Raw genomic sequence first — 26,897 nt, 5'->3', positions numbered from 1 at the left:
GAAGTTACAGTGCAATTAAAATGAAAGCCACTGTATGCAAGTAAAATAAACAGCTCCAAATAGCTTCAGCATGATAGAGCTCAAAATACCTGGTTGATCTTCTGACTTGAAACCAATTCCCTACAGCAGTTACGGGCACCCCCTGTCCCCTGCCGAGTTCAAAGGCAGGCTTCTCCCTGTCGTAACAAGCCTGCCTGAAAGCTGCCAAGTGCCCCACACTCCGCTGTGGAAACACAGTTTCGTATTACACAAACATTCCCAGCACCTTTAAGAGCCAAATCACATCCACCTCAGATTTAGACCTCTGGTCTCGACACTTGCATTTCTGATTCTTTTATACTTGGCCATAAAATGAAAATGTTTACCAATCTCTTAGCCCCTAGCTGACACAGTTGGAAAACTTTGATTTGTAGAACAAAGGAAAAAATATCAATACTTGGTTTCTTGCTGCTTATTAATAGTTCCCTGTCCCATGCTGCCTAACATAACATCTTTACGTGAGGATGTGCTTTGCTTCGTTAAGAGCCACGGCAATCTTCCCTGCATTAGTCATGGAGCCTGGTACCAAGTGCTAACCTTTATGGCATGCCAAGAACTACTTGGGAACAAACGTGGGCTTTGCTGGGACGGTGCAGTTCCAGCTCCACTGGCACCGACTGTGTGGACAGGTGCCCTCCAACAGTCAAATATCAGGGCACTGGTAATTGCAATTTATCATGCCTTTCCTGTGTGCAAATGTCTGCTCCTCAAGGTAGAATATAAAATGTGCCTACAAAAAGAGATATCCCTGTGCAAAAAAGGCAGGAACAAAAGTCACCTCCACCCACAAGGCACACAAGCACATAGCAACACCTGAACTGCATACAGGAGAGCTACTGCCTCTTAATCAGCCTTAAAACAGTAAAGAGTAAATTGTACCAGATTACTAAACCTTCTCAAGAGAAGGAAATGAAGACTGCAGCCATGCTGCAAGGTGGCTGGATGGTCTTTTAAACAGTACTGGAGGAACGCGAAGCTCATTAATGTGACAGGCTGACAGCCCTGAAAGGTAGAAGTTTGCCATGTCTGCGAGTGCAGAGAGATGAAAACTCTTCCTGTTGATTGCCAGTACCAGAGTATCTTTCTGTTCACCAAGACAGACAACCCTCTAGCTGGATGACAGCATGTTTCAATACTCATATTTATTAAATTGCTCCCTATATAAACAAAACCTGCCAACTATGCACAATGTCTGGCAGTTTTATGATGTTTATAAGTCTACAAGGAAATAGACCATCCGACTCATTCCCCCCCGGATCCTCTTCCTCCTCCCATCTGATCAGAGGGATTTCCAGTGTGGTAGATCAAGGTTATTTCACTTTGGAGGCCCAGGCACAGAAGACTGGTGGTTAAGTAAGCTCTCACTAACATCTTTTACACTAGGAAGATTTAACCAAGTGCAATCGTCCACAAAAACCAATCTAAAGATTGGATAACTCAGTGGGTGCATAGTAAATTACTTCTGAAAGGATCACAGGTAGAGGATGAAAACAAACAGCTTTCCTTACTCTACATTTCAGAACCTGCCAAGGGATCATCATCTTTTGATTCTATCCAAACTTGGAAATAAAACTCAATAGTCACCACGTAAGGAATGATTCCACTGATAGTAAGATGCAGACTCGTGCCAATTCCACTCCCTCAGGTACCCATTGCAATCAACAGGAGCTACACACAGGCATCACAGGGCACTATTTGGGCCACAGGTTATTTATCTACCTTAATTACGTTAGTACAGTGAAACTTGAAAATATAGAGGACTTACTTCAAATTTTAGTTGCTTCTTGGAACCTGTGCGTGTGTCGCTTTCTTTTTCCACTTTCTTTTCATCTCCACTGCAAACTCCATCTGTCTTCTCTGGAGGCAAAGCCACTGCAAAAAATGTGTTTAAGAAAAAAACTCTCATAAGGGAATGTCAAAGTAGTATTATATTTGCAAATCAGTCTTCCTATTTAGTGTGAAAGTGATTTCAACAAACTTGTATGCGAGGATCATTAAACTTGATTTGCCTTTGTGTTCACTGCACATCTGGGATTATTTCAGCAGACAATCTACCACCACCTCTTGGTACCCAGCCTCTCCTACTAACCTTGCTAGAGTCAGAGGAGGTTCAAACACCGTATTATGAGAATATAAACTAGCAGAACCATTACTGTAAACAAGTTGAATAATTCTGCAAAACACTGAAGGTTTGTGACATGCAAAAAACACACTGCATTCACTGAAAGGTTAAGCAGTGTTTTTTTTTAAATATGCCTGAAAAAATATATTTCACCTATGCACTTGCATAATTCAATAGCACTGAGAAACAGTATCAGCATTAACATATATCCAACTCTTGTTGAGGAATAAACGACAAAATGCCCAGGAACTTTATAACTCAGCCATAAACCTATGCCTTTGGCTCGTAAAGAGGCACTCAGCCCTGCAGGTAATGAAGCACGATAGCTCAAGAAAAGGAATTCTATATTCTATATTTATTAGACCTATGAAAACACACAGAGATTTTCAGCCCTGCTCTCAATTTTTTTAGATATGTTTTTTCATATCCAAGTGCTTCTGCCAATAATGTTACGCCCATACTCTGTTATGCATATCAGTAATCCTGCCTACCTCCATAAAATAGAAGACAGATTACAAGAACGTAGGCCTTAAAGTCTGCATTTTTCTCTTGCAGTGTGGCATTTGCATTTATCCAATACATTTATCCTAATGCTATGTAGGAACCATTTCTTGGGGATGCCTCTGTAAGTAAGATCTCACATAAGCGCCAATTCAGTAAAGTCAGATTCCTTACAAAAAGGGAAACATGATCCCTTTCACTTCAGAGTAAGTCATTTCAAACGGGGTTTACTCTCTGGCTCTGCTGGTGTTCAGCGCTACTGAGGTGCCTCCCAAGCACTCTCCCAGGAAAGTAAGGCACTACCACACCAGACAAGGCAGTTGTATTTGCCATTTTTCAACATTTTCTTGCACAAATCGGAGCAAGCAGTTTAAAAAATCTCCCCTTACCATAGCTTTACACTCTCAGAAATTCCAAAAGCTAAGGTTTCTGTCATAACACTCAGACTGCCACACTGCAACGTATCACATTGTCTAGTCTTACTTCTTTGTTTAAATTTAACACTTTTTTTTTTTTTTTTTTTTGAAATCTGTGGTATACTACAAAGACCCCAGATATGCAGTAAAGACAAGGGAGCAATGAGGTAGAAACCTTAACCTTTGGAATTTCCCGACTTTGATATTTACGGGCAGTTTTGATGTTACACCAATGCCAGCTTCCACAGACAGACGCACAATGTACTGTACAAATGCAAATAATCGCGCAGTTTATGATATACAACCAATACACTTTGATTTCTACTACGAGCCTTGCTTGGATTCCCTACACCACACACAAGCTAAGGAGGAAGGTCAGCTCAAGCAAGAGAAAGTTCACCTCATGACAGTACCTTTCCTTGTCCATCTAACTGGGTGTTACTGGACAAGCAGGGACTGTTTATTAGGAGGTTTTTGTACAATGCTTACCATAATGAATACACATATTATAACACATATTACTTATGATACAGAATTCTGAAGTATATCTGAATAACAGCCATATACCTTATACTCCCTTTGTCCATAAACACAACTCCATGTTCTTGGAAATTCAAAGCTAAGACCAAAAAAAAGACCCCCATAAAACAAACAAAAAAGACCACATCTGGAAACAGTTTAAACAATCTACCTTTATCCAGCCTTGCAGCTTCATTCTAAAAGCAACTAGAAATGAAAAGGTAACAAGGGCCTTCATAAGGACAGTTACATTATCAGAGGTTCTTTGCAACTATTAAATATGTCCCTAGATTTTGAGTGGCTCATTTGTATCAGTGACCAGTTTCTCACAGGAATGGATCTAACCAAACTAATAGACACACTTGTTGTGAGGGACTTTTGCAGCTTCACAATCAATCGCTAGGGACTGTGAAGTGAAAGCTGGGCTAGTATGACCCTTAGCTCTTTGGAATAATGGACAACCAACTGAAAAGAACTTCTGCATCTATTATCACACATACTTTTCAACATATAAATGTACATAATGGCCAAAAGACTTCTACACTGTTCTTTTGTCCATTAAGGCTGTAGCTCAGCATCCCAGGCAACATTAGGCTGAGAGAATTGAGGAGCAGATCCTGTAAAAGGCGAATATTCCCTGCCCCAACGTTCTTTGCTGGTTTTTTCCGTCCAAGTGAAGTGTCTTATCAAGTATTCTCTGATTTCACTTGTGTGCTCTTCCACTGCAAGTTACTCACGTGTGCAAAGAGCACCCTTAGCTGGGTGGTTCAGCGAGAACAGAGCCACTACCACTGAGTCACCTTTGGGCTTCAAGAACTGCACTTCCACTGGCATGTTCAATAACCTTTCCAGGTGGAGAGTATGCGAGTTGAAATAGGAAGCTTTCACTTTAATGTATTATTTATGTAACAGAGGAAAAAATGTGCTCTGACAAATTAGCTTTCTCAAAAAACAAGAGTTCAACTATTGGGGAAGGAGGGGATACATCTTGCAGTACACTCCTTCAGAGAGTTTAAATACTGTATGCCAGAAATTATCCTCTTCGAGCTTCGCTGACCTTTGATCTGAAGAACTCACTGGCCTTGCTGCTCCAGGGAATTATCCTTTGAAATCAGTTACTCATTTCTGAGCTCAGATGAAATGGGGAAATCTGGTGATCTCATCTTGATGTCAGGTTTCATTCAGCAAAAAAAAAGTCGTCTAAATGAAGAGACTTTAAATGGGAATATGGATGTATTAAAATAATACATATGGGTGATCAAAAAATGTGCCTGTGCATATATCCTTGGTTGCCTTATGCAAACCTAATGAACATTAAAAAATACATACTGGAATACGACTGTTTTTGTCTGAAAAGAGCAGTATATATGTTTGTATCTTGTTTCTATACTTAATTTTGACTATTGACACGCTGCTCAACTTCATGAAGGCTACAAACACATGCTGAAGCTACTTATAAATAAAATGAGAATGTCTGCTTGGGACAGTTAAAACTGGCAGCCTGTAAACAGAGATCCATGAGCAAGCTGCATGCCAAGGTTCAGATATATTCACAATGTGAACTTCCTTTCAGCTCTGCCAATGATATTAAACTAGACCAGACAAGATTGCTATCTCAAAGGACTGTGGAGAATTAATAGACTTGTGTTTCCAAAGTCTAGGCCATCAGAAACAGGTCCGTGTACAATATATCATCTGTACAAAAATACTTACTTACCTCCCCACTCAGATAACAAGTCCTGACAAAGAGAATGTACTATATAGACAAATACACAGAGAAAGCTACCCTTGTTGTTGTGGGAATCCACAACTGGAAAAAAATGTATATTTATTACTTCTCATGGGAATAACCATATGCTCTCAAAAACAATGTTCCATAGCAGAATGTTTCATGAACTGAAATACTGCATATGTTTTCTTTATGATGTTCTCTTTTCTTGTTCATTATTAATGGTCTTGTATCCACTTCTATAACCTTAAGACACTATAAAAATGCGTCTGGACAATATTTGAAATTGGAAAGACAATAAAGGAAAAATATTAACTTGGAAAAATTGTGAAATACCATTCTTTCATGAAAAACAAACTGACTGGCTTAAGTGTACTAGCAGATGTTTCTCTCTAAGGATTGTTAATTACTACCACCCAATTGCTCATAATTGAAGTGGGGGAGGAAGAGAAGGAGAGAATGAACACCATTTTAAAGGTATTAAGACTCATCCCTGAAGAATTAGGTCTTTTTTCAAAGGTTTATTCATCCTTAAGAAAAGAAGTGGGTAATAATTCTAACTGCTCCTTAGGAATCACCAAAAAAATCACGGAAATGAGGTAAAATTGATTGCTGTGCTGAGTGTACTAAGTCAGTATAGAATATTACGCTTCAGACAGCCAAACATTCTTCACTCACCTGTCTTACATCTTGGAATAAGGTAAAAAAATCAGAAAGCCAAAACAGAGCTGCAGTCAAGATGAAAAGTGAGTGTTTAACTTTCACCGTCATTCGGGTGGCTTGTCATTTCAGGTTTCTCAAAGCCCCATTCAAGCAAAGCACCATACTTCATAGCAAATGATCTTCCTTCTCAAAATACAGACATAGTTTCACTTTTTTTTCAGCTGCACCAAGCATTTTAGTTGGCAGGATTAAGAGAATCTTGTAGCCAGAAAACAAAAAAGGATGCAACTCCAATGGATGCTCAGGTCTAAGTTACAGCTACTTAGTCAAAATTTGCACAGTAGTTATGAGAATTCAGGCTAAAGATGAACTACTTCAGAGCCTGTTTGGTATGGCAGTTATTTAGAAAGGTATCAGATGGATTACAGTGCCCTAGCTCGGAAAGTAGAACTACAGGAGAAGCTATGAAATTAATGTCAGGGTCATTACCATGTAATTTTTGAGAGAAAGCAGAATAAAAGTAAAATTGGAGAACTGACGAAAACGCCACCTATGAAATTCAGCATCTGGCATATGTGAAACAAAATCCTTTGAAGTGGAATATTATTAGTTTTCCCCTAAAACTGGATAGACTGGATTCCATAGCAATGCTTTAAAAGGACTAGCAGAAGCAATGGGACAACCAAATTGCATCTACGTGGGCAAAAGCAACAAACCACACATTAGAATCTGGGACTTGTGGGGGAGTAGGATAAAAGGAAAACTAAAAAATGAATAGAAATAACAAGAAAAAGAGATGAAGACGTGAGCACTTCTGTAAAAGCTCAAACTGAACTTCAGTAGCAATATTCAGCTGGTGGAATTGAGCATCGAAGAGCTGGTCCAGCCGAGCTCAGTAGTAAAATTCCTATTGATGTCAACAGGGTAAGGGTTTCACTTCAAATTTATAGACCTAGCAGATGCAGCAGAATGTAAAGTCAGAGACTATGACGACAGAAGGGATAGAAAAAGAACTGTGCTTCTTTTCCTGAAGTCTGATGTCTAAATTATCTGGTTCTGTCAACATCTTTTCATTGCAAATCAGGTTTGACAAACATGACTGACATTCTTTGCTGACTGCACAATGACAAACGGAGCAATAATAACTATGCTTGAAAGTCCAAATTGAGAAGTCCTTTAATCAAACAATCGCATTCACATTCAGATTTCACTTTCAAGTTCTCCTGGAGGCCATGAATACAGAAACATCACCCCCCTTAGGCACACATTGCATCTTTACTTCAGAGTTGAATGAAATACATCTCTGAGGGAAACAGCTTTGCTTCTGTGAAGGTCCTCTTCTCCAGCAGCAAATAAACACATGCAGAATAGGACCAACAGGCAAGTTACACTCCCGGTCCACAGTCACAAGAGGAAGCACATAGAAAACTAGGCTCATCCTGGGTCAGTGCCAAACGTGTGTATTCAGCTTTCTCTGGCTGAAAGCTGAAGCTGATGAATTAGACACACCCTTCAGAAGGACGAGGCTCAAGCTGCCTTCTCTGAAACTTACTGCGGGGAAATTAATTGTTCTTTTTAAGTGCAGTGGTAGCAGGCAAAACCAATTTAACAAGAACTGTACCAGTGGTGCTTCATACTAGTCTGGGTTAGACATTCAACCTGAAAACACGGAGAGAAGTCATCTTGTTCTATTTCACTGCTTCCTGATGGTCACAACACAAATTAAAGATTCAATTATAGACCACAGAATGGAAGGAAAAAGAAGATTCATGGTGTCACAAGACCTACTGCCAGCTCCCTATCAAGGGGAACTGATTAAGCACAGAACACCAAACAGCGGGGCTGTGACTCAGGCTGTGTGACGGCTCACAACAAACAAAAATAGACAAACAAAATATGTTTGAATCATTCAGGCATCAGATAATGATTCTGACCGACTAGTCACCACTAGGACATTTGGGAATTGCTGAACAAGTTCACTCAAATGCGATCACACAACAAATTCTCGCCTGAATAAACAATACTCAGACTCACAGATCTGTGCAGCAACACCTCCCTCAAGCTTCGATTCCTATTGCCAGTCCCAAAAATTTGACACATACAAATAGAAGTATTTTCCAACTTTGATACATAAGCACAACAAACTTCTGTTTAGGTTTGGTTTCTTGTTTTGGTCATTGCTTGGGGGTGGTGGTGGGTTTTTTTGGTTTTTTTTTTCCTAAGGAAATATTTCTATTATCTCTCTACCAAAAAAAGGATTGCAGTGAGGGCATGCATGCAAAGGACAATACTGTCTCCTTTGGCTAGCTAGCCAATATCTCATATGCATTTAAACACTAAACCTGGACTTCCCACACACTGCTTTTAACAAGGGAGTTGCTGAATTTTGCCAGATTACAATTCTCTTTCCCAATTAGTTCCCCAACTGGCTGTATTTCATCAACAGCAACTGCCAGATTAAGTGCCTTACTTGACCATCTTCACCCAATATACTTTGATGTTCAGTTCTCAAGCTTCAAAATACCTTTTGGATGAAGATCAGACAGCACTAAACAGAATTACTAATTAATTAAGCAAAGTTAAATTTTAAACACTGTTTGTTGTGTTAGCCAAAAGCCTGAACAGAACAGCCTTTTTTTTCCCTTCCTCATCGGAGATCAAAGGAAATCATTTCTCCTTCCCCTCCCCTATCTAAAAAAGGGGGGGGAAATCTCTAAGTTTTGGTCAGAATAGTTCAGGATGATACCTGCAGTAGCAAGATTTGTGTTTGATCAGTGGGCATATCAAAAGCCACATTATCAGAATGCAATCTGCTATAACAATCTATGTCATTTAATAGAGGAAAATGCTTAAGTCAAAACTGTCACTTTCATATGGACCACTTATCAGCTTCTAATAGTATTATGTGTCCCTGGAGCTCTAAATGGGACTGCAAAGTGCTTACTTCTTTCACTGAAAAGTGACAGATGAAGACATCAAGTGATAATTTGTAACTTAAAGGAAAAGAAGAAAGTCCTCTCTTCTCTAAAGATGGCCATACACTGATTTTGGTTAGTATAGGTAACAACTGTGGTGTTTAAAATCCCTTCTTAGTATAAATTGCAGATATGTGCATTCATATAGAATTTTTTGTCTTTAATTTTCCTTATCTCCCTGGAATTTTTTCCCCTGAGATTCACAAGAGAAGAGGGGGAAAAAATAAAACAGAGGCTACATAATCCTTTATTCAAATGAAGATGGAGTAGGTAATGTTATTAATAATGTAGACTTTGATATCAAACTCGTTCCTATCTGACTTAGATGTTCAATGGGAAAATCGTGTTTTTACCACCTTTGCTATGATAATGGGGCCTCTGAAGATATTTGAACTGTAAGATTCATTTCATCAAAATTGCTTCCTGTGAGAAAGAATGTCACTGTGACCCTCACAAAGCTGGCCTGTTACAGAAAGCAGTGTTGAGGACCTATATTGTAACATTACTTTAAGCGTTGTGACAACTCTTGTAGTTGCTATTTGGTAGTGAGTTCAGAATGTTCCCATGTGCAGAGCCCTACACCTTGCTGCCCAAGAGATGTGGGGGTGAGTGAGAAGAGAGATTTATCTACAAGACATTGTACAACTGAAAAGCAATAGTGACTAATAGGTCCACATGTACGTGTGCACACACACGAGTCCCCTTCCCTATTTCTACTTGGTGAGCGATGGTACTCAGGGGGTGCATCACACACCGGGCAGCATCCAGAGAATTAAAAACTCTGGAAATGCTGGACCCCACCAGCCAGCTTAAAGTCCAGAGAGCACACAGGACCTCGTTACAGAAAACGCTTCCCACACAGCAAACGCAGGTAACTGCTCGCTGTTAACATCTGTATGATGGCCTGAAAACCACAGCCAGCAGTGGAAGCTCCCTGTGCCACAGACTGTTCTCAACCCAAAAGAGGAGACAGCCCCATTTTGGAGCATGCCCATGGTTCCCGAGAGCCTGCACGTTGCAGCACCCGAGTCCGCTCCCCCTTGAGCTACCTCTTTAGTGGAAAACCTTGCAATATTCCTCCCTTGACAGTATCATTGGGGATTTTTGTTTAAAACGTGGCATCTCAAAATCTGGGCTGCAACAATTGCTTGCCCATGGCGCTGGGCAGGGGTGTGAAGGCTGGGGCAGTGGGACAGGGGCTCCATGGGGCTCTCGGCTCCCGCAAGGGTGATGACAGCAGCCACCTTTGAACTCAGCTTTGTCGAGAACATCCTCCCCCACCTGGATGGCTCCACACACTATAAAGGCTCATTAAACTACCAGCAACAAAAAAGGGTCTGCAATACCAGAGTTTAGGTTCCTGCCTACAAACCCTTAAGAGGGAATATAACTTGCCCCTAAATAAATCTTCTGCACACACAGCCCAGGCTGCCTGGAGTGGCCATGCCAGTGCCCTGCCAGCACTGCATGGCCACGCTCCCCGGCTCCTCTGCAGCCCCGCAAAAATTCCTCGGGCAGCAGCTCTACTACTTCTGTGTATTTTGTTTTACAATGACTATTCCTTCTCTCTCTTTGTTGCCTTTGCAGCTTTCAATCATTTTTAGTACAAAGTTGGGCACTTTGTATGACATCTTGCATCGGTGAAAGGACTTGGATTGCTGGACCAGATTTATAAAGTAAGAAAAACCTGATTACTGGGGTTTTTTTTGGTAGGCTGGGGGTTGGGACTTTCCATCTAATAAGAACAGCTGGACTCCGAGCTCTTTCAAGAGCAGAAATGTTGCTTCAGGTTCATTTCCACAATCCCATAGTGCTGCATTTATTATTTGCTTTTACTCACAAACTAGTTGTGGTTACAAAAAACCTCTTCCAAACAAATGACATTTTATCTTTTTCTCCACAGGAGAATAAGGTTGACTGCTACTTGTGCTTTGAGGTTTGGATATGATTGAGATGAAACATCTGTTAAGAAAAAAAGGTGTGGGGGGGGACTTTTTTCTGCTAAAAATATCATTTCCTTTTTTTTTTTCCACCAAACTTGAAACATGTGATGAAATTCAACTTTTAAAATATAACCCTGGAGCTACTTGAAACTATAAAAGTCTCCTCAGTATCTGAGGCAAGTCAGAATTTCCACTGTTCAAGCTGGGCTTTTATGAAGAGCAGACTTTAGAGAAAGCTGTAATCTGTCTAGGTAACAAAGGGCACTTGTTCTGCCTGGTGAGGTAAAACTTTGGGTTTCTGTAGCTACTGCAGCAGAAGTGGAGTCGAAGCACACAAAAGCACCCTGACTGATACACACTTTGAATTTGCAATAGCAACTAGCAAAAGCAATCTGCTTTTCACTGAAATTGCCTCTATGCGTCTGGATGTACATGCTTGTGTATTTGTTCAGCTCAGCAAGATGACAGGTTGCTGTGTCTAAAATATCCAGCCGCAAGGTTCAGGCATCGCTCTAGCTTTACAAACTGCATAAAATGATGGCTCCTAAATTCGAGCCCGGCTAGATGGTTTCTACTTCTGAATGCATGACAGAAGAGTAAGAAATATTTAATCTTGCCATAAACTGTATCATCACGTGAGACACTCAGAGAGGTGAAACCTCTACAGGTAGGAGAGAAAGGACTTACAGGAGCATGCACAGGGTATCTAAACAAAAGCCCACTGCAGAAAGCCATCACAAACCCAGCAATATGAGCACTCTGAAAACTTGGTTGGCTGTGTCAAGGTCAAGTCAAACACAGGAGAACTGGTAACTTTAGGAATACTTGGAAGTCACAGCAGGACATATTGTCTATTAAATGCAGCCACTATTCAAGGTTCCTAAAATGAATTTAATGTTTCATGTAAAGGCAATGGATTTGAAACGAATATATTGTCCTCTGAAATAGCAAGGGCCAAAACTTCTTTCAATTACAAGAGCATAAAACTGGAATGATTCCATGAACACCAGCATGAGAGTATTATCTGGCCCCAAATCTTTGCCTGGAAATATGCTCTAGTTTCGCATGGGTAAAAAAAAGAGAGTCACAAGAGAATCAGAGAAGAATGGCATTTTGACTCACTTTTCAAAAACATGTTTAATAAAACCTCCACGAACTGTGGTCAAAGCTACAAGAAAAATAACTGGTAATAATCGTTGCTGGGAAATTAAAAGTAGAAAAGGACCTTTGTTCTTCAAGTAGAATAAATGAAACCACTGGTATTCATCATGCTTCCAGAGAGATTGTTTTCAAACTCCTAACTGACTTGTTCCCCTATTTCAGTCTTTGTTCCTGGTGATGGATGTCCCAGGGCAAGGTTCAAGTACTTTTTTAAACTGTTGCACACATACAGTGAGGTATCTTTATCTCTGTACCTTACACGTTATATCAACGGTCTCTCGCAGATGCCCCTGAGCCCCTCAGTTTGCTGAGGCATAACCGATGGTAGATCCTGCCTTCAAGCTTTGTTGCCACTGCAGAGGCAGGAGAGCAGGCAGGAGAGCAGGACACAGAGGCAAACACGGCAGGTCACATCCAGCCAGCCCGGATGATGATACAGGTTTGGCAGCAGGTCTGCCCACAGTGAGCAACAAGTTAGGTGTTGTGATTGCTACCCAAACTAGACTAGATGAACAGCTTGCTCAGACACGTCTACACTTGCTACAGATCCTCCTCTGATGTTGACAGCCCAAGGGAAATGTCAGCAGCCCAGACTGATTTGGTGAGTCCTGATCACTCAGGCCCAGCCTTGCCAAATCTCATGCGCCGAGCAAAAGACTCGCATCACTGACTCCCATTTCTCTCCACTACAGCCCGGGCCCTGGCTCAGTCCCGCTGCTTCCCGCTGGCTCCACTTGGGGGGGTGCACAGCCACAGCAAGCGCGGAGGTGCACGGAGACACCAGGCAGCTATGTGGTACCTCTAGGGTGAGCAAGGCAAATTGATGAGATCTCCCTGCGCTGCTTCCTTCTGCCCTTCGTTTCTCCTGCTCCCCACATGCGCCCAGATGGTCTGGGTCTCCCATGCTAGAAGGGGAGCAACTAGAGAGATTGCTAGACCTCGGTTTTCAACAACTATACCCACCGGAGACTTTTTGCCCCCCAGCAAACTGGCTCACACCTGGCCGAGGGTACATGAATATTCTTAGTGTCAATTGATCCTTTTTTAAAGACAACTCAGACCCTTAGCTTCTCTGTGAAAGCAAGAAAAGTTGCCAGTCTTGGGTGAAAGTAAAAAGTATGGGAAAAAAATGTTGTTATAAATACCTGAGCATGCATATAATAGTATTTTAAAAGCTTTACATGTTTTAAAGTGTTCGCTAAGGACCTACTCTTTGCTTTCTGAAGTGCTTGTTCACTTCCCTTTTCACTACCTCAGTTTTCTACTGAGATCTTATTTTATACGTTACACAAAATTAATATTTTTTAATATTAATACCTGGCATTTTTCAGCCACCATAAAGAATAGATAGGTTTTTAGGATTGGAAAGGCTAGTTGTGCGCTCTACCTTTAAACCTTCTGTCCATCACAGTGCAAGGGAAAGAAGAACAGACCCAGATTCAGGAAACTCCAGGCTGTGTTCTCAGCCCTGCTACTGTGTCCTTGAACCAAACATTCAGCTTCCTTGTGTTTGTTCATAACATCTTTCCAGCACCGCAGAATGAGCTAAATACGGAGATTAACGTGAAATTGTTACTTAAAGCAGTTAGGATCTTCCCAGCCTAATGCAGAGGATAAATAACTCAGAACAAAATTCTCCAACCATAGACAAAACACACTATTTATCAAAAATTATCATTCAACACACGTAGGAGGTGGTGAGTTGTCAGGTAGAGAGGGTGATATCCTATGTGCAGAGAACAGGCATGGCATGGGCAGCGAATGCACACCCTGTGTGAGGCAGTGGTCAGCGCCGACGAGGGAAGTTCACCCTCCGCGGTGACCAAATTGCTCACTTCTCACTGCTGCTCCATCATGGCACTCTGTGTGCCACTTGCCAGCGTGGGTGGGAGCTGTTAGGCACCATAAAGATCCATTTGGAAACACCTGGAGACCACTAACTCCTTCCACACAGGCTATGGACAACCATGGGATGGCAACAGCCTTTCATCACTATGAAGCTGGCTGCACTTGAAACGGCAGCTCTGCAAGCAAAAGCTTCTGATCCAAATACCAACCCCCCTCAAATGGAACAGCTAATGTTAAGAAACACTTTTTTTTTTTTCTTTTTTCCTCAAGTGCCTTATGCCATAAGATTTTCCTCCCACTCATGGCACACAGCCTACCTGCTTCTTATAATTTCCTGGATCTGTGTATGACCACAGGAAAACTTCTGCTAATCCTACCAGTCTCATGTTCTTTGGTGACTTTTATTCTAACTGCCAAACTAAGCAGTTTTTTCTTGGCACTTTCCACTGCTCCTTTTTTTCCCCCATGTTCTTTGGTACCCCTTGCAATTCGCAGGAACCAGCTATCGGCTCCCCGCGCAGGTAGGGGCCAGCTGCCGGCCAGATAATGGGGGCTGCTGGCGGTGGGTCAGGCCTGAAGCTGAAAGTATTTCTCAGAGCTGGCTCTGTTTCATTGCGAGTAGTAGGAAAGGGAAGATCAGAAACCTCTTGACAGCCAAAAAAAATGCAGCAAATGATCACCAGTTAGAGGTGACCACATACCAGAGATTTGCTTTAGACAAGTATATGCTAAGTGTATAGGATTATCAACAACTCCTTAAAATGCAGAGTTCCCACATGACATCCCAGAAGACCAACCACAAGAGCACTTTTAAGGCAGAATTATTAGCACACCCTTTGCAGTATCAGTGATGAACAGGTATTTGGTTAAAGAACACAACAGAGAAGGAACATTCAAGTTCTGCTAGGCACCATGCCTATCACGTCCATAACAACAGTAACAGTGCTGAGACAAAGCAACTTGTTTACAAGACACAATCTATGTATTTTTTTTTATAACTACACTGAAATTTCATGTAAATAATACTTTGAAAATTATTTAAGCTTTAGAACATAAAAGCAATAACAACCGTCACAACTGAAGGCATTAACTAGAAAGGTGCAGGTAGTTGGAAATAATTGCCTTTTGTTATACATTCGAAATTCAGCCTAGCACAATACTTGAAGGTATCACCACTAAGAGATTAATATACCAAAGTATTGTAAAAAACATCTCACATGTATGTAGCATTTCCATGATACATACTTCAGAAAGTCAACTAAAATTTGTTAAAATGTCTGCTGAAGTTTTCCCATGCTGACAAACTTATAATCTATTTGGGCCCAAGGACCATAACTTGCCACCCTTTCTCCAAGTTGATAATCCAACAGATAATCCTCCAATTACCAATTTTGCAAACAACTGTTTTACCACAAACCAAACTCTTTACTGAGTTTTTCCTGACCTGACAAAAAGGGGAGAGGAAATTATCTCGCAATGCAAGACAGCACTCACTACAGTGCGTTGCGTCCCAGCTCATCTGGGATGGGGATGGCGGAGGAAGCACGTGCGGCTGCCTGTGTGTCTGGGAAGGTGGCAGCACTGGGCATAATTTCAGCAGCCTTAAACCACTAGTTCGTTCTTTACTATTGGTTTCCTGTTTGCTTATCGGTTGTTATTAAAAGTCAAAAATATCTACGCTGCTCTTGACAGTGAAACTTCGTTAACCATGCCTCTGTCCCTGGATGCTGGACTCTGAGAAAGAAGAGATGAAGGACCAGCTGGACATACTGGTAACATCTTGAAAAACAAATAATAACACAAAGAATATAATGAATTATTATGAGTAAATTAATCCTGTTTCTATGATTGTGCACATGCTATCATAAGTGACTCCAAAGCACAGAACAGTCCATTTGAAAGCGGAATCTCAAAACCCTGGTGTATCAGTGACTGAAATTCTGCTTTGTTGAATACAACATGCCTTACCTGAAGGTTTAGAAATTCCATACTGTCTTGCAAATGTGTGAAAAGAGCTCCAAGTAGCTCTTTTACAGAGATCTGAGATAGATTTTTTTCAGCAGCAATATGTGCTTTGAACGCTGTTGGAGGGCTCTCTAATATTTATGGGCAAAGAAATGACCTGAATAATTTTGTCCTTTCTGGTACCAGACTAAGGAATGTCTTATACCCAGGGCGTGGAAGGCTGACAGTAACCTGAATGCATGTGGTCTGGGAAAAATATCAGAAAATGGGTTTGTTGATTCAGGTGAAGCTCTGTCACCACTTTTGGCAGGACCTTTGGATATCTTGTTCAGATAAGGCACCAGGAAGGCCTGGATCTTCTCCAGTCCTCTGCTGAGAGAAAAATAACCAAGACATCGCCCTCAGCTGACAAATGAAACAGGGAACAGATTGTTACCAGCGCAAGAGGCAGCTCCTCTGACAGGTACAGCACTAGACTGATCTCACTTTGAGGTGTAAGATTCCTTGTTAGTAGGAACTCTTAAGTCAAATTTTCAGAAAAGCAGTGACATGAGAAATCACATTATCACAGGTACCAACTGGGGAGAGAACTAGGTGTCTCCTGAGCTTAAGGACTTCACCTTCAATTCCAAACGGTGGCTGAGACGAGCGGACAGCTGGGTCACGCAGGGCTCCGGAGAGTGGGTACTGTGGCAAGCCAGGAATCGCCTCTCTTTCCTTGGGCCAGTCTGTGTCACTGGGAGACTTTCCTGCCACTGGTTCGGATGTCACAAATGGGGAGAAAACAGGCTGCACTGAGATACATCTTCTGTATATCCAAGCAATAAGAGGGAGGAACCCCAGTTCACTTCAGCACATGGACTTGGAGTGGTCAGCTAAGAAAGCCCTCCTGACTTGCAGGTTTTACCTGGAGAAAGCTCCCAAAAGTAAACTCAGGGAAAAGGAGGTGAAAAAAGTTCTAGAAAAACAAGAGCAGGTCTCTTGAATGATGCATTAAAAAGCTTGCTTACGCCTTGAGGAGCAGAGGGATAACATGGATGTCAGTACTGAACACTAATTTGATACCATGAACACTTTCTGCCTGCCATTTTGGCTTTCTCACTGAGATGAAATGAAGAATATCTTCCAATATTTGTGCTGTTTCAGGCTTATTCCAGGACTGCCTCTAGTCATTCAGTTCTGGTGAGCTACTATTCTATACAGGGACAAGGAATAGGAAATTCAAGCTCCTTTATTCTAGATATGAAGAGTGATGAAAGCACATGCCTGATCATATGTGCAGATACTGCTGGACCAGAAAGCTTCTTCATTCAAGCACAAGAAGAGTACACACAGCCACAGGGGACTGATCGCACATGGCACAAGTGCTACACGCCAGCAGCACTTTCTTCATCTCTGAAATGAAGAAGGAAAGCACTGCTAAACTTGGAGAAAACTTGCAAAAGAATCCACTGCAGAAGTTGTATTCAGTATATCCAATTTTTGAATTATTAGTGAAAGAAGGAGGGAAACAGAATAAGAATGAGTAGCATAACAGAGTGAGGTTTCCATCGGTCTCTCTTTTATCTAAGGAGGTCAGTGACCATATAAGAGAAAATCCCAAAATTTCAATTTACAGTGACTCGTCCATCAGGGAAATCAAAGGCAGGAGCTGGATATAATAGACAATGATGGTCAAACTGTTTCTTTCTGCACTGCGCTCGGTAAACAAAGTAGCCACTATTGAGTCCTAACCTCTTGTCATGCAGCAACATTGAGTCAACAATCCACTCATGGCTTAATGCTTTTGATGTTTACTTTGTTCTTTCTATAGTTCAAAAGAAAGCACTAATGCACCAGTCCTCTTACCAAATACAATCTTAATCCCAGAATCCCGAGCCTTTTGCTGTTGGCCAGTTAAGTCTGTTAAGACGAAAGGATTTGATCAAGCTTTACATAACAACACAGAAGTTAAATCCAGCAAAGAGAGTTCTTTTTATCTGTACTGCTCAGACAGCTAAGAGGGGGGAAGAAAAGAGAGAAGAAAGAAGGTAATGAACTTGGCTATGTAAAACAAAATAAGGAATTCAATTATTTCTCTTATTGCCACTTTGTCTTTTCAGTGAGAGTCTTCTAAAGAACTCAGATTCATTCTCCAATCAAGGCTCTGAGTGTGAATGCTATAATTCTCCCCTAACCTAGAAGAACTGTGGCACCTGCTGTGCTTTTTTGCAAATCTGAGAAATGTTTCTTTTTCATCAGGCATTTTCCCCGATTAAAAAAAGAAAAAACCCAACAACAAAACCCCCAAAAGCCTAAACTAAACTAAGCATTGTAGGTCAAAGGACCATGAAGGGAGAGGAGAACAAGTGTGTACTTTGGAAACAGATGGGCAGTTTAGAGGAAAGGTAAGTGAAAAACAACTTCAAATAATTAATACTATATAACACTTTTAATTCAAGAACTTTCCTGTCCTTTTTTTTTTTTTTGGGGGGGGGGGGGGCTCATTTTTCCCATCCTTACTTTGTATTTATAAAGAGAGAAAATAGTCCAATGATTAGATGATTGCCTGGTACTTGGTAGTTCTGGGTTCAAGTCTTTGTTTTGCCACTAATGTCCTTTATGGTCTTAGTACAATCAACCACGTTTTGGTGTGTCACTACTCTCCATTTGTAAACTCAATTTATCACTTCTTCTGGATGACATACGAATGTAGACACTTTAAGCATATATGTTATGCATGTACATATGGAAAGACTGTGGGTTAGCATAATAAAGGTAGTAAAATTATTTTAGATGGAAAGATTAATATACATTCTAAGATATTAATTACATTTACATACAGAACATTTCCATACAGAAAAGAGCTATGACATGGTCATCATGTACCTAAGCCACAAAGAATTCAAGCTGTGCCTCAACAAGGGTCTCCAATCATGTTTCAGCTTCACTAGGATGTACTTTTTATGCTAATATTCCTGCAAGTATCATCACAATCATCTAACAATATTATGCCAACAAGAAGGAGAAAGTTATACAAGAAAGGTGAAGGCAACCTGCTCCAACATGATGCTTCTAGTATCCTGTGTTAATTATAAGCTGATTTTCAATACCCCATTCGAGAGGCGGTTCTGGAAAGCAGTGAAGGCCATCCCCAGCAGGGAAAGAGAGCGGGGAGAGTGGAACAAGGAGGGAAGGGCCAGCCCAGCCTGTGGCTGCCCTCCCGCACCCGGGCCCTGCTGGTGGCAGTCTCCTGCCTCCCAACGGGAAGGACGCCCCAACACGGCTCTTCCCTGCCGGCAGCACGCAAGGCAGGGGTCACCCGCTGCTATCTGCATCTTGGGTTTGCTACTCAGCTTCTTCAGCAAAATGAGGCACATCGGAAGTAATAATGTAAAACTGCTCTTGCTGGCACTGAAAGACTGAAATTACAGTAGCCTAAAAGGTTTTACACCTTAACAATCCTGCTGCTGACTAGTCTGAAAACATCATGTATTGTACTGTTTGCTGTGCAAAACAATGCTACGCAATAAAGTAAAAAAGTAATTAGAGGCAAGTAAAAGGTAGAATGAGACATGGAGAAATGAAATTATTCACCTCACTGGCATGTAATTTTTTTTCTCTGTTAAGCAGTTTCTACTATAATTCTAACAATTAAAAAAAGCTACCCACTATTACAGGTATGTCCCATTATGAGCAGAAAGGTACCTGTGGTAAAGTTAAATACTGAAACATGATGGTCACTGTTAACAAACACTGACCCCGTCATGCACGTATTTCTTGCTTTTGTATTTAACAGTAGACTACAGGCACCAGGTGAAATGGAATTCCTGTGTTACAAACACATACTAGCATGTATTCTTTGTAAACTAAAGACATCACTGAAACATGAGGTCCAAGAAATACAGCATATTAACGCACATCACAGGTAAGGAATTGGAATGCAGCCATTGAGAATATTTCAAGATCTATTCCAGCATCCTGACTACAAAAACCTCTAGTTTTCTTATTTCCCCACACTCTAAGCTCACACACTTTCATCTGGTATGAGCAACATATTATAAATACATACAAGCACTAAGCGATGCTAAGTTCTGTAGCAGCAAAGTTGTTGATGCAACCACAATTCATTGAAACACATTTTTCAAATCAAAATGAAAAGCCACTTTTACAGTGGCTGATGCTTAAAATCAAGTTTCTTTCCAGTAGTTCGTTGGGCTTGCTTAGCTCAGTCTCAGCAACTCCCAGAGAACGAGATAGCAGCAATTTTGATTCAATAGGGGTGCAATTTTGCAGCCTTTTTAAAGTCTTGATAACAGATCCAGAAACGCAGAGCAATTGCTCAAGAATTCTGTGCTACAAATCAATGAGTAGTCCCTGAGTGGAATTTGATAGCAGCATTCATTCTAATATGGGTAAAGAGGTGCCAAGAAAAGTGCATTTTCAGTTTCTAGAAGAGAGCAAGCAGCAGCTAATCACACAGGCTGACCACTCAGAAAAAAGAAAAGGGAGATATTAGTAATTTAGACAGTACATTAAATAAAAAAAGTAGTAACAATAATAAAAATAAGGTCAGAATAGCATATTACAGGCATGAAAAAAGTATTTTTGGTATCCACAGTTCACCAACATACACGATTCCCTTAACATACAAGCAGATAGTGAGTAGAAGGTTATTGATGCAAAAAGCTGCATCCTTGTCTATGTTTTGAGCTTAAATTCACAATTCAATTCTGGCAATTGGATTTTGCCAATATACAAAAGGGAGAGAACCCTACCTAATATTTATACTCTGTAAATATATTCAGTACAGCAAACTGTTACAGCAAATAAGCACTGAACAACATCTTATGCTGCTGCTAAATGATATGCAGCTTGTAGTTCCACATTAAATCTTCACGACCCCTGTAAGCACTACTTCTGTCCCTCTTTTTGCAGGACAAGAGACTTTTTTTATGGGCCAAATTACTTAAAATGAAAACCAGCAAAAAGTTGGTTTGAAATCTTTTAGAATCCTTGCCATCTTCTAGACAGCAGTCTCTACCCCCAGAAACAAATAACTGAAATATAAAAGGGCAGCACTTTCTAAGCAAAACTTGACATGATTCTTTGCTCTAAATAAATTAAGCACATTGCTTCCATTTTCCTCTAATATAAATCTAGCACACAGTCCACAAAACCACTTGTTCCACCAGAGAAATTCCCAAAGACTTTCTGAAGCCTCATTTTCTTGTTTGTTGACAAGAACGATGGACAATGTCCTCAATTCAATCTCTTCCGTTCATCAACCCCCACGTGCCCCACTCAAGTTCAACGTGTTCAGGCAGCATTCACGCTCAAGGTCCCAAAATCCTGTACCCACCACAACAGTGATTCTGTTTCCATTGCAACAAGCACCCTGACCACAGAGGAAGAGATGAGCTTAGCCTCAGGAAGAAGAACTTATCTGAGGCAATAAGAATTCCTGTCATTTTTAAGAGAAATGAACTGAGTAAGATTCTCTGATCTTTATTAGAAGTGAATGCAGGAGTTTTTAAGCCTGGTACGTGTGCCTCAGAAGGGCCTAGCACAAAATCCGGTGCTACCATCTCCAGTGACCACCACTGCTGGTGACAGTGAGAGTCACCACCGCTACCAATGCTGATGGAAGTATCTGGGAAAAAAATTGCGAGTCCCTGAATTAACACACTTGGTCTCTATGATACAACTGGGCAACTTTTTTCAATACTCAGAGGATGGTGGCGAGAGATGCAGAAATACCCTATTCCTGTCCTGTTCCTGTCCTGTTCGTTCCAACAGACAAAAGTAACAGACAAGAGCCACACCGCCCAGGGTGCATGCTCAGGCTGACTTTTTTGCTGACTTGTTCCAACATCCCTTAATATTAACCAAGAAGTTTTGTTCTTTAAATACCTTCTAGATGAAAGTGTTCATCACCAATTGTGTCTCGGTAGCCTTCCCCAGACAGATCCTGTAAAAATAAAAGAATAAAAAATAAAATTTTAAAGGAAGAAAGAAAAATTAATGCAAATTTACTACATACAAAGTGCTGAGACATTAAGACGACACATATATTATCACCAGAATTAACTGTAAATATTATTTTTTTCCAGGAAAGGAGTTGATCACTTAATTACAGGCAGTCAATGGATTTGGTGCTATTTTAGAATGCATTGGACATACTTTAGGACAAAATTTAATGGAGATTAATAGACTGGACTGGGGGAAAGAAAAAAAGTGGTGCTATTCAAATCTTTTTACGAAGTAGATTAATATTTAGCATTTCAATGTTCTGTCAATCAAGCAAGATAAAAAACTCCAAATGGAAACAGTAAAGGAGAAATAAGCCCTTCCTACCCACAGAGGAATGTTATCACTTGGTTCCACCAACAAACAGAAATCTTTCATATGCCAGAGGTCACCCAAGAAAAGCAGATAACAGACTCTGAAGAGCTGCCTGATCCTTCAGTCCTGAAATTAATGAAATTTTGTCAGCCCCAGTATGTCTAGAGCAATACAGGAGCAGAGGCCATACATACGCAGATGATCTTATCTCAGACCCAAGAAACATTTCTCTAATGGTGCTGAAGTAGTAATAAAAGGCAACAGGGGGATTTGGAGCTAATCCTACTTATGAAGAGCCTGAAGAGGATTCTCACTCTTATTAGCGGGTCCTTCCAGCTGCCCCCTGCCAAGCAATACGCACTCACACCTCTCCTGTGCTTCCCCTTCTCCCATTCAGCCCAAACTCTCTAGCATTGCTGCAGTGCCACTGCCCTGACGTGACAGTCGCTCTCCCCAGGTTCTCCACAAATACTCTCTGCCGCTGATAACTATTTATGGTGATAAAGAAGGATATGGTCCTGAAAAGCTCAAATGCTACACTCATGGCCATTTCAGCTTCCCTGCAAAAACACAGTAGGAATACAGAACCAGTATTCGCAGCACTAACCTGTGAACGGGAAGTAGACTGTAGGGAGCTTTTGGCATGAAGTAAAAATAAAAGACTAGCCTGTGAAAAAGAATGTGTGGTTGTATTCATTAGCTTTACTTTTAAGCAATTTAATAATGATAAATGCACTTCATCTCTTTTTCTTGAGGAAGCTGACAGAGGTTCTTTTCTAATTTCCGCGTCTCTACATGTTATTCTTTGAGATTAGTTAGCAGAAAGTAACTAAACCACAAAAGCAAATCCGAGGAATTCTTCAGCGTCAGCTTCTGCAATGGCCTTTTCAAAATTAGATTCCACAAACTCTGTTGGTTACCTATCCCAAAGACCCTGAAAATACCATTTTTTTCACGAGCAGATACACTGAAATAAAATTATAACTCATGGGCCAGCTGTCACTGAGAAATGTTGTCACCCTGGTCCGGAGAGCTAGGATTTTACATAGCACAATATTGCTGTAAGAGCTGTCAGTGTGGATTTAGCTTTTCAAGGAGTAAATCACAAAACCTCTTTTTTTCCCCTTGAGTTTTTGTTTTAGCAGAAAAAGTTCCCTTTTTTGAACATGTGACAATTAATATCAATCATCTCAAAAATTATGGAAGAAAGGGACATAGTAAAAGAAAAGAAGCTATTAAATGCTGGCATAAGTTACCACATTTCTGAAAGAAGATGGTGTTTCCAGGGGCTTGTAAAGATTAGTATATTTATGTTTCATCAAATTCCCCCATGTCGTCATTTTGTATGAAACTCTGAGAAAATACCTCCGACTGCTCTCCAAAGATAATGAGATGCTAGAAGTGACTCTACAGGCATATATGGCACCTCTACTCTCACTCACAATGCCAGGTACTTAACAACTGCTTTTTACTAAACTCGATATTCCTGCTCCTTCCTGCTCTTTCAGAAAAAGGCCATAAATATTTACCATTAACCTGATCAGCAACTACATGACGAGTAAGTATGATTTTACTTGTGCTGTTCCTCTGAGAAGGATACTATCTAGTGGGTAGCCTTCATCCCTTGAAACTTCAGCAAGACAAGCAGTGCACCTGCATATCAAATTTCGCCCATTAAAATGTTGCCATTAATCTCATCCTCTGTGAAATCCACAAGTCATTAATTTTTATGATTTCCAAAAATGTCACTTAAAAATGAGAATACATTTGTTAATGTAAAATACACCATCAAATAACTCAGTGGAAAGGAGCGGAGCAAAAAAGTATAAAACAGCAGGCATTAATATTCTATAAGCTTGGTCCCTTATTTTCTCACTTTTAACCATTAAATGGGTCTGTAAACACATTTTACAGTCTAGTCTAGTTTCAGTCCTTCCCTAGCTCATAGTTATGCATTTAAGTTAAAGCAGTAACTTAATACAAGCAAATTTCCAATAAGTATTTTCCCACTTAAACCAAATGATTATAAATTACCAAATTCTAAAAAGTACTTCTATGATGTTGAACTGTAATACCACTGTTAAACAGCACATGAATTGACAATTCATCCAGAAACTGGCAAGTTTACCATTTGGACATTTTAGTGACATATCTAGAGAGTTAGAATTCATCAGCTTCCATTTAAATGTATCCTTTTGTGTCAGTAAGATTATGACATGTATTATTTTTGATAGACAGATGCATATTTGGGAAAGGTGTGAGCAACCAGCCTAAGAGTTAGTCTAAAATTTTTACAGGAAAAATGGGAAAAAAACCAAAACCGTTTCACTGATGTTATTATCACTAAGCCATATGTCAAAAAAACTGCAGGAGAGTTACCTGAGTATTTTTAGTACCACAGAGACAGATGTCACAACCTGCGTAAACACCAAAATAAGCCTGCCTGAGAAAAGGATTCTGGACAGCTGATGTAAACTTGCGCTCAGCAACGAAATAAGAAAGCCAGGCAAGTCTCCGAAAAAAACATTTGGATTGCAGCTGGCGCCGCATAATGGTAACTGCACAACCTGTAAAAATTGCCTTTACATGAATAAAACAGCGTTTCTACCCAGCTATTCAAATCCTGAAAATGCAACAGAGCAAGAGGAAGGGGTGAAGGTGTAGAAAATAACTCGCAGCTGAAGAAGTCTGGTGAGAAGAGACAACGCTGTCGGCAGGCAGGAACCTTCGCCCCTGCGGAGGTGTGTTCTGAGCACGGCACAGGGCAAGCACAGGCTGGAGGCGACGGGCAGCGGCGGCGGCGGCGGGTGCCGGCCCGGGCGCAGGAGGCCCTCGCCGGCCGCGCCGCGGGAGCGGGGCCCGACAGCAGAGGCAGCTGTATATCGCCGTCCTGACACGATGTTTTAAATCACAACCCTGCCTTTGCAAACTGGAGCACTGAGTCACAAAGCAACCAAAACCAGATGTACCCTGTGAAATACTATATAAATGAGGTCAGCGAGCACTTGAAAGAATAAAGAAAAGAAACATTTACGTAGAAGGATTATTCCAGCATGCCGTTTCTAGAGGTTGCCAAACAGGATGCCAGCGACGGTAAGTGTCTGTACCTCACTGGGAGTTTCCCAGATAAATAAGTTGGCCTCCGTTAACTACAAATCACACAAAATGACTAAAGTTCAGGTTCAGACATCTGCTGCAAAACTGTGAACAGCTGGCTGCCTGGCTTCAGCAGAAAAGGACCTCGTGTCCCACATATCCCGTGCTGATAGGTGCCATGTACGCGATTCAGAGCGAAGCGGGTGGGGTGGAGAGCAGAGGTAACTAGCCCAACTCCCTCCGAAATGCTGCCCGAGTATGCACGTACACGCGAGGAAGAACGGCCTTGAAAGGCTCCCACGCCCCAGGGCTTCTTTGCAGCTGGTTGCAAGTCAGGCAGTCATCACTCGCTCCCCACCTTTACAGCGCAAACAGGCTCCGCCAAACGCTAACTCACTGCCAGTTTTATTTTTTTAACCCCAACCCCGGCCCTAACCGCCCTGCGCAGTTTTCTCGCTGCTACAAGTCTCGGGAGGCTAAAGGCCGGACGCTCGCTCCGGGGCTCCCAGCTGCCTTTCCACCAGCTCTCCAAAACGGCTGCGTGCAAACCCTCGCCCTCATCCTGCCACATCGCTGCCTGCCTCGGAGCCCTTCGCTGGCTCCCCTTCCGCTTCCACACCGAGGTGAGGCTCCTTGTAACCTGCCAGGCCCTGCCCAGCTCTACCTGGGGTCACCTCCCCGCAGGACGCGTCTCCTGTGCCCCGCCAACCCCTTTAAATGTTGTCACTACGAGGCCACTCGCTACCGCTCCTGGCTCTGAAATAGCCAACAGCCAGCACGGAATCGTCAAAGCTACACAGCGAAAATACAGCGTATATTTTACGCTGTAAACGCATTTGGACTAATGCAGCGTTAAACACAACTCTGCTTTTAGTAGAAGCATAGGCCATAGATGTATTAAATGTATCAAAGGATAACCTTTGATTTAGGTAGGTTATCATGCTAACAAGCACATTTTTAAAACAAAGTTTGGATCCACCCACTCCTGGTATTACATCACAGTCAATATTGTGTTAATTAACATTTTTCTAAAAGGTGTTGTTTTTCTCAAGTAGAAACAAGTCACTTTACCTTTCCTCCTTCAAACATCTCATTAAAATCCTTTGATTTAGCTTTGAGATACTCAATTTTCCACGTTTTTGGCATGAAATATGCTCACATTTTCTGTTTTAGTGAAGTCTTCCTCAAAATATCATATCCAACACTCTCCCAGGCAAAACACACGTAAAATGATGAACTGTCAACAAAGCAAGCTTTTCTCCCTATTTCTGCCCTTCTGTAGGGAACATGTTAGTATTTTTTCTCTCTTTATTCTCACATTGATGCAATTAAGGTTCTGGTACTTTTTGAGTGAGCAAAGTTGAAGAAACATATTTCAAAAGAGGACTGCAAGGGATAAGATACGTAGTAACTCTAATGTCTTCTTGGAGTAGTTTTTATAGGGTTTTTAAACTAGCTGCCAACAAGAATGCCATGTCACTTGTACACTAACTTCCATTCTTGACGTAGACAAAACATGATCCCAAGAAATAGAGATCTGGGAGGCTGAGGGGTCCCTTTGGTCTGGAACCCAAACAACTGAGGGCTCTGTCAAAG

At 41.3% G+C, this 26,897-nt stretch overlaps 1 protein-coding gene across 4 annotated transcripts in view; it reads right to left on the bottom strand.

Moving 5' to 3' along the window:
* The window catches only part of NKD1 (NKD inhibitor of WNT signaling pathway 1), a 112,305-nt gene that overhangs the window by 20,216 nt on the left and 65,192 nt on the right, over positions 1 to 26,897 (bottom strand). For all 4 annotated transcript variants that reach the window (XM_067302571.1, XM_067302573.1, XM_067302572.1 and 1 more), the window contains 2 exons: positions 21,774 to 21,831; positions 1,805 to 1,911 (listed from right to left, as the gene is read on the bottom strand). In XM_067302571.1, the coding sequence (XP_067158672.1) occupies positions 1,805 to 1,911; positions 21,774 to 21,831 (165 nt within the window). The remainder of the gene's footprint in view (positions 1 to 1,804; positions 1,912 to 21,773; positions 21,832 to 26,897) is intronic.

The sequence above is a fragment of the Apteryx mantelli genome, chromosome 10, assembly GCF_036417845.1.
Source record: "Apteryx mantelli isolate bAptMan1 chromosome 10, bAptMan1.hap1, whole genome shotgun sequence".
In the NCBI taxonomy this organism is placed as follows: domain Eukaryota; kingdom Metazoa; phylum Chordata; class Aves; order Apterygiformes; family Apterygidae; genus Apteryx; species Apteryx mantelli.
This window is presented reverse-complemented; position numbering and strand designations above follow the sequence as displayed.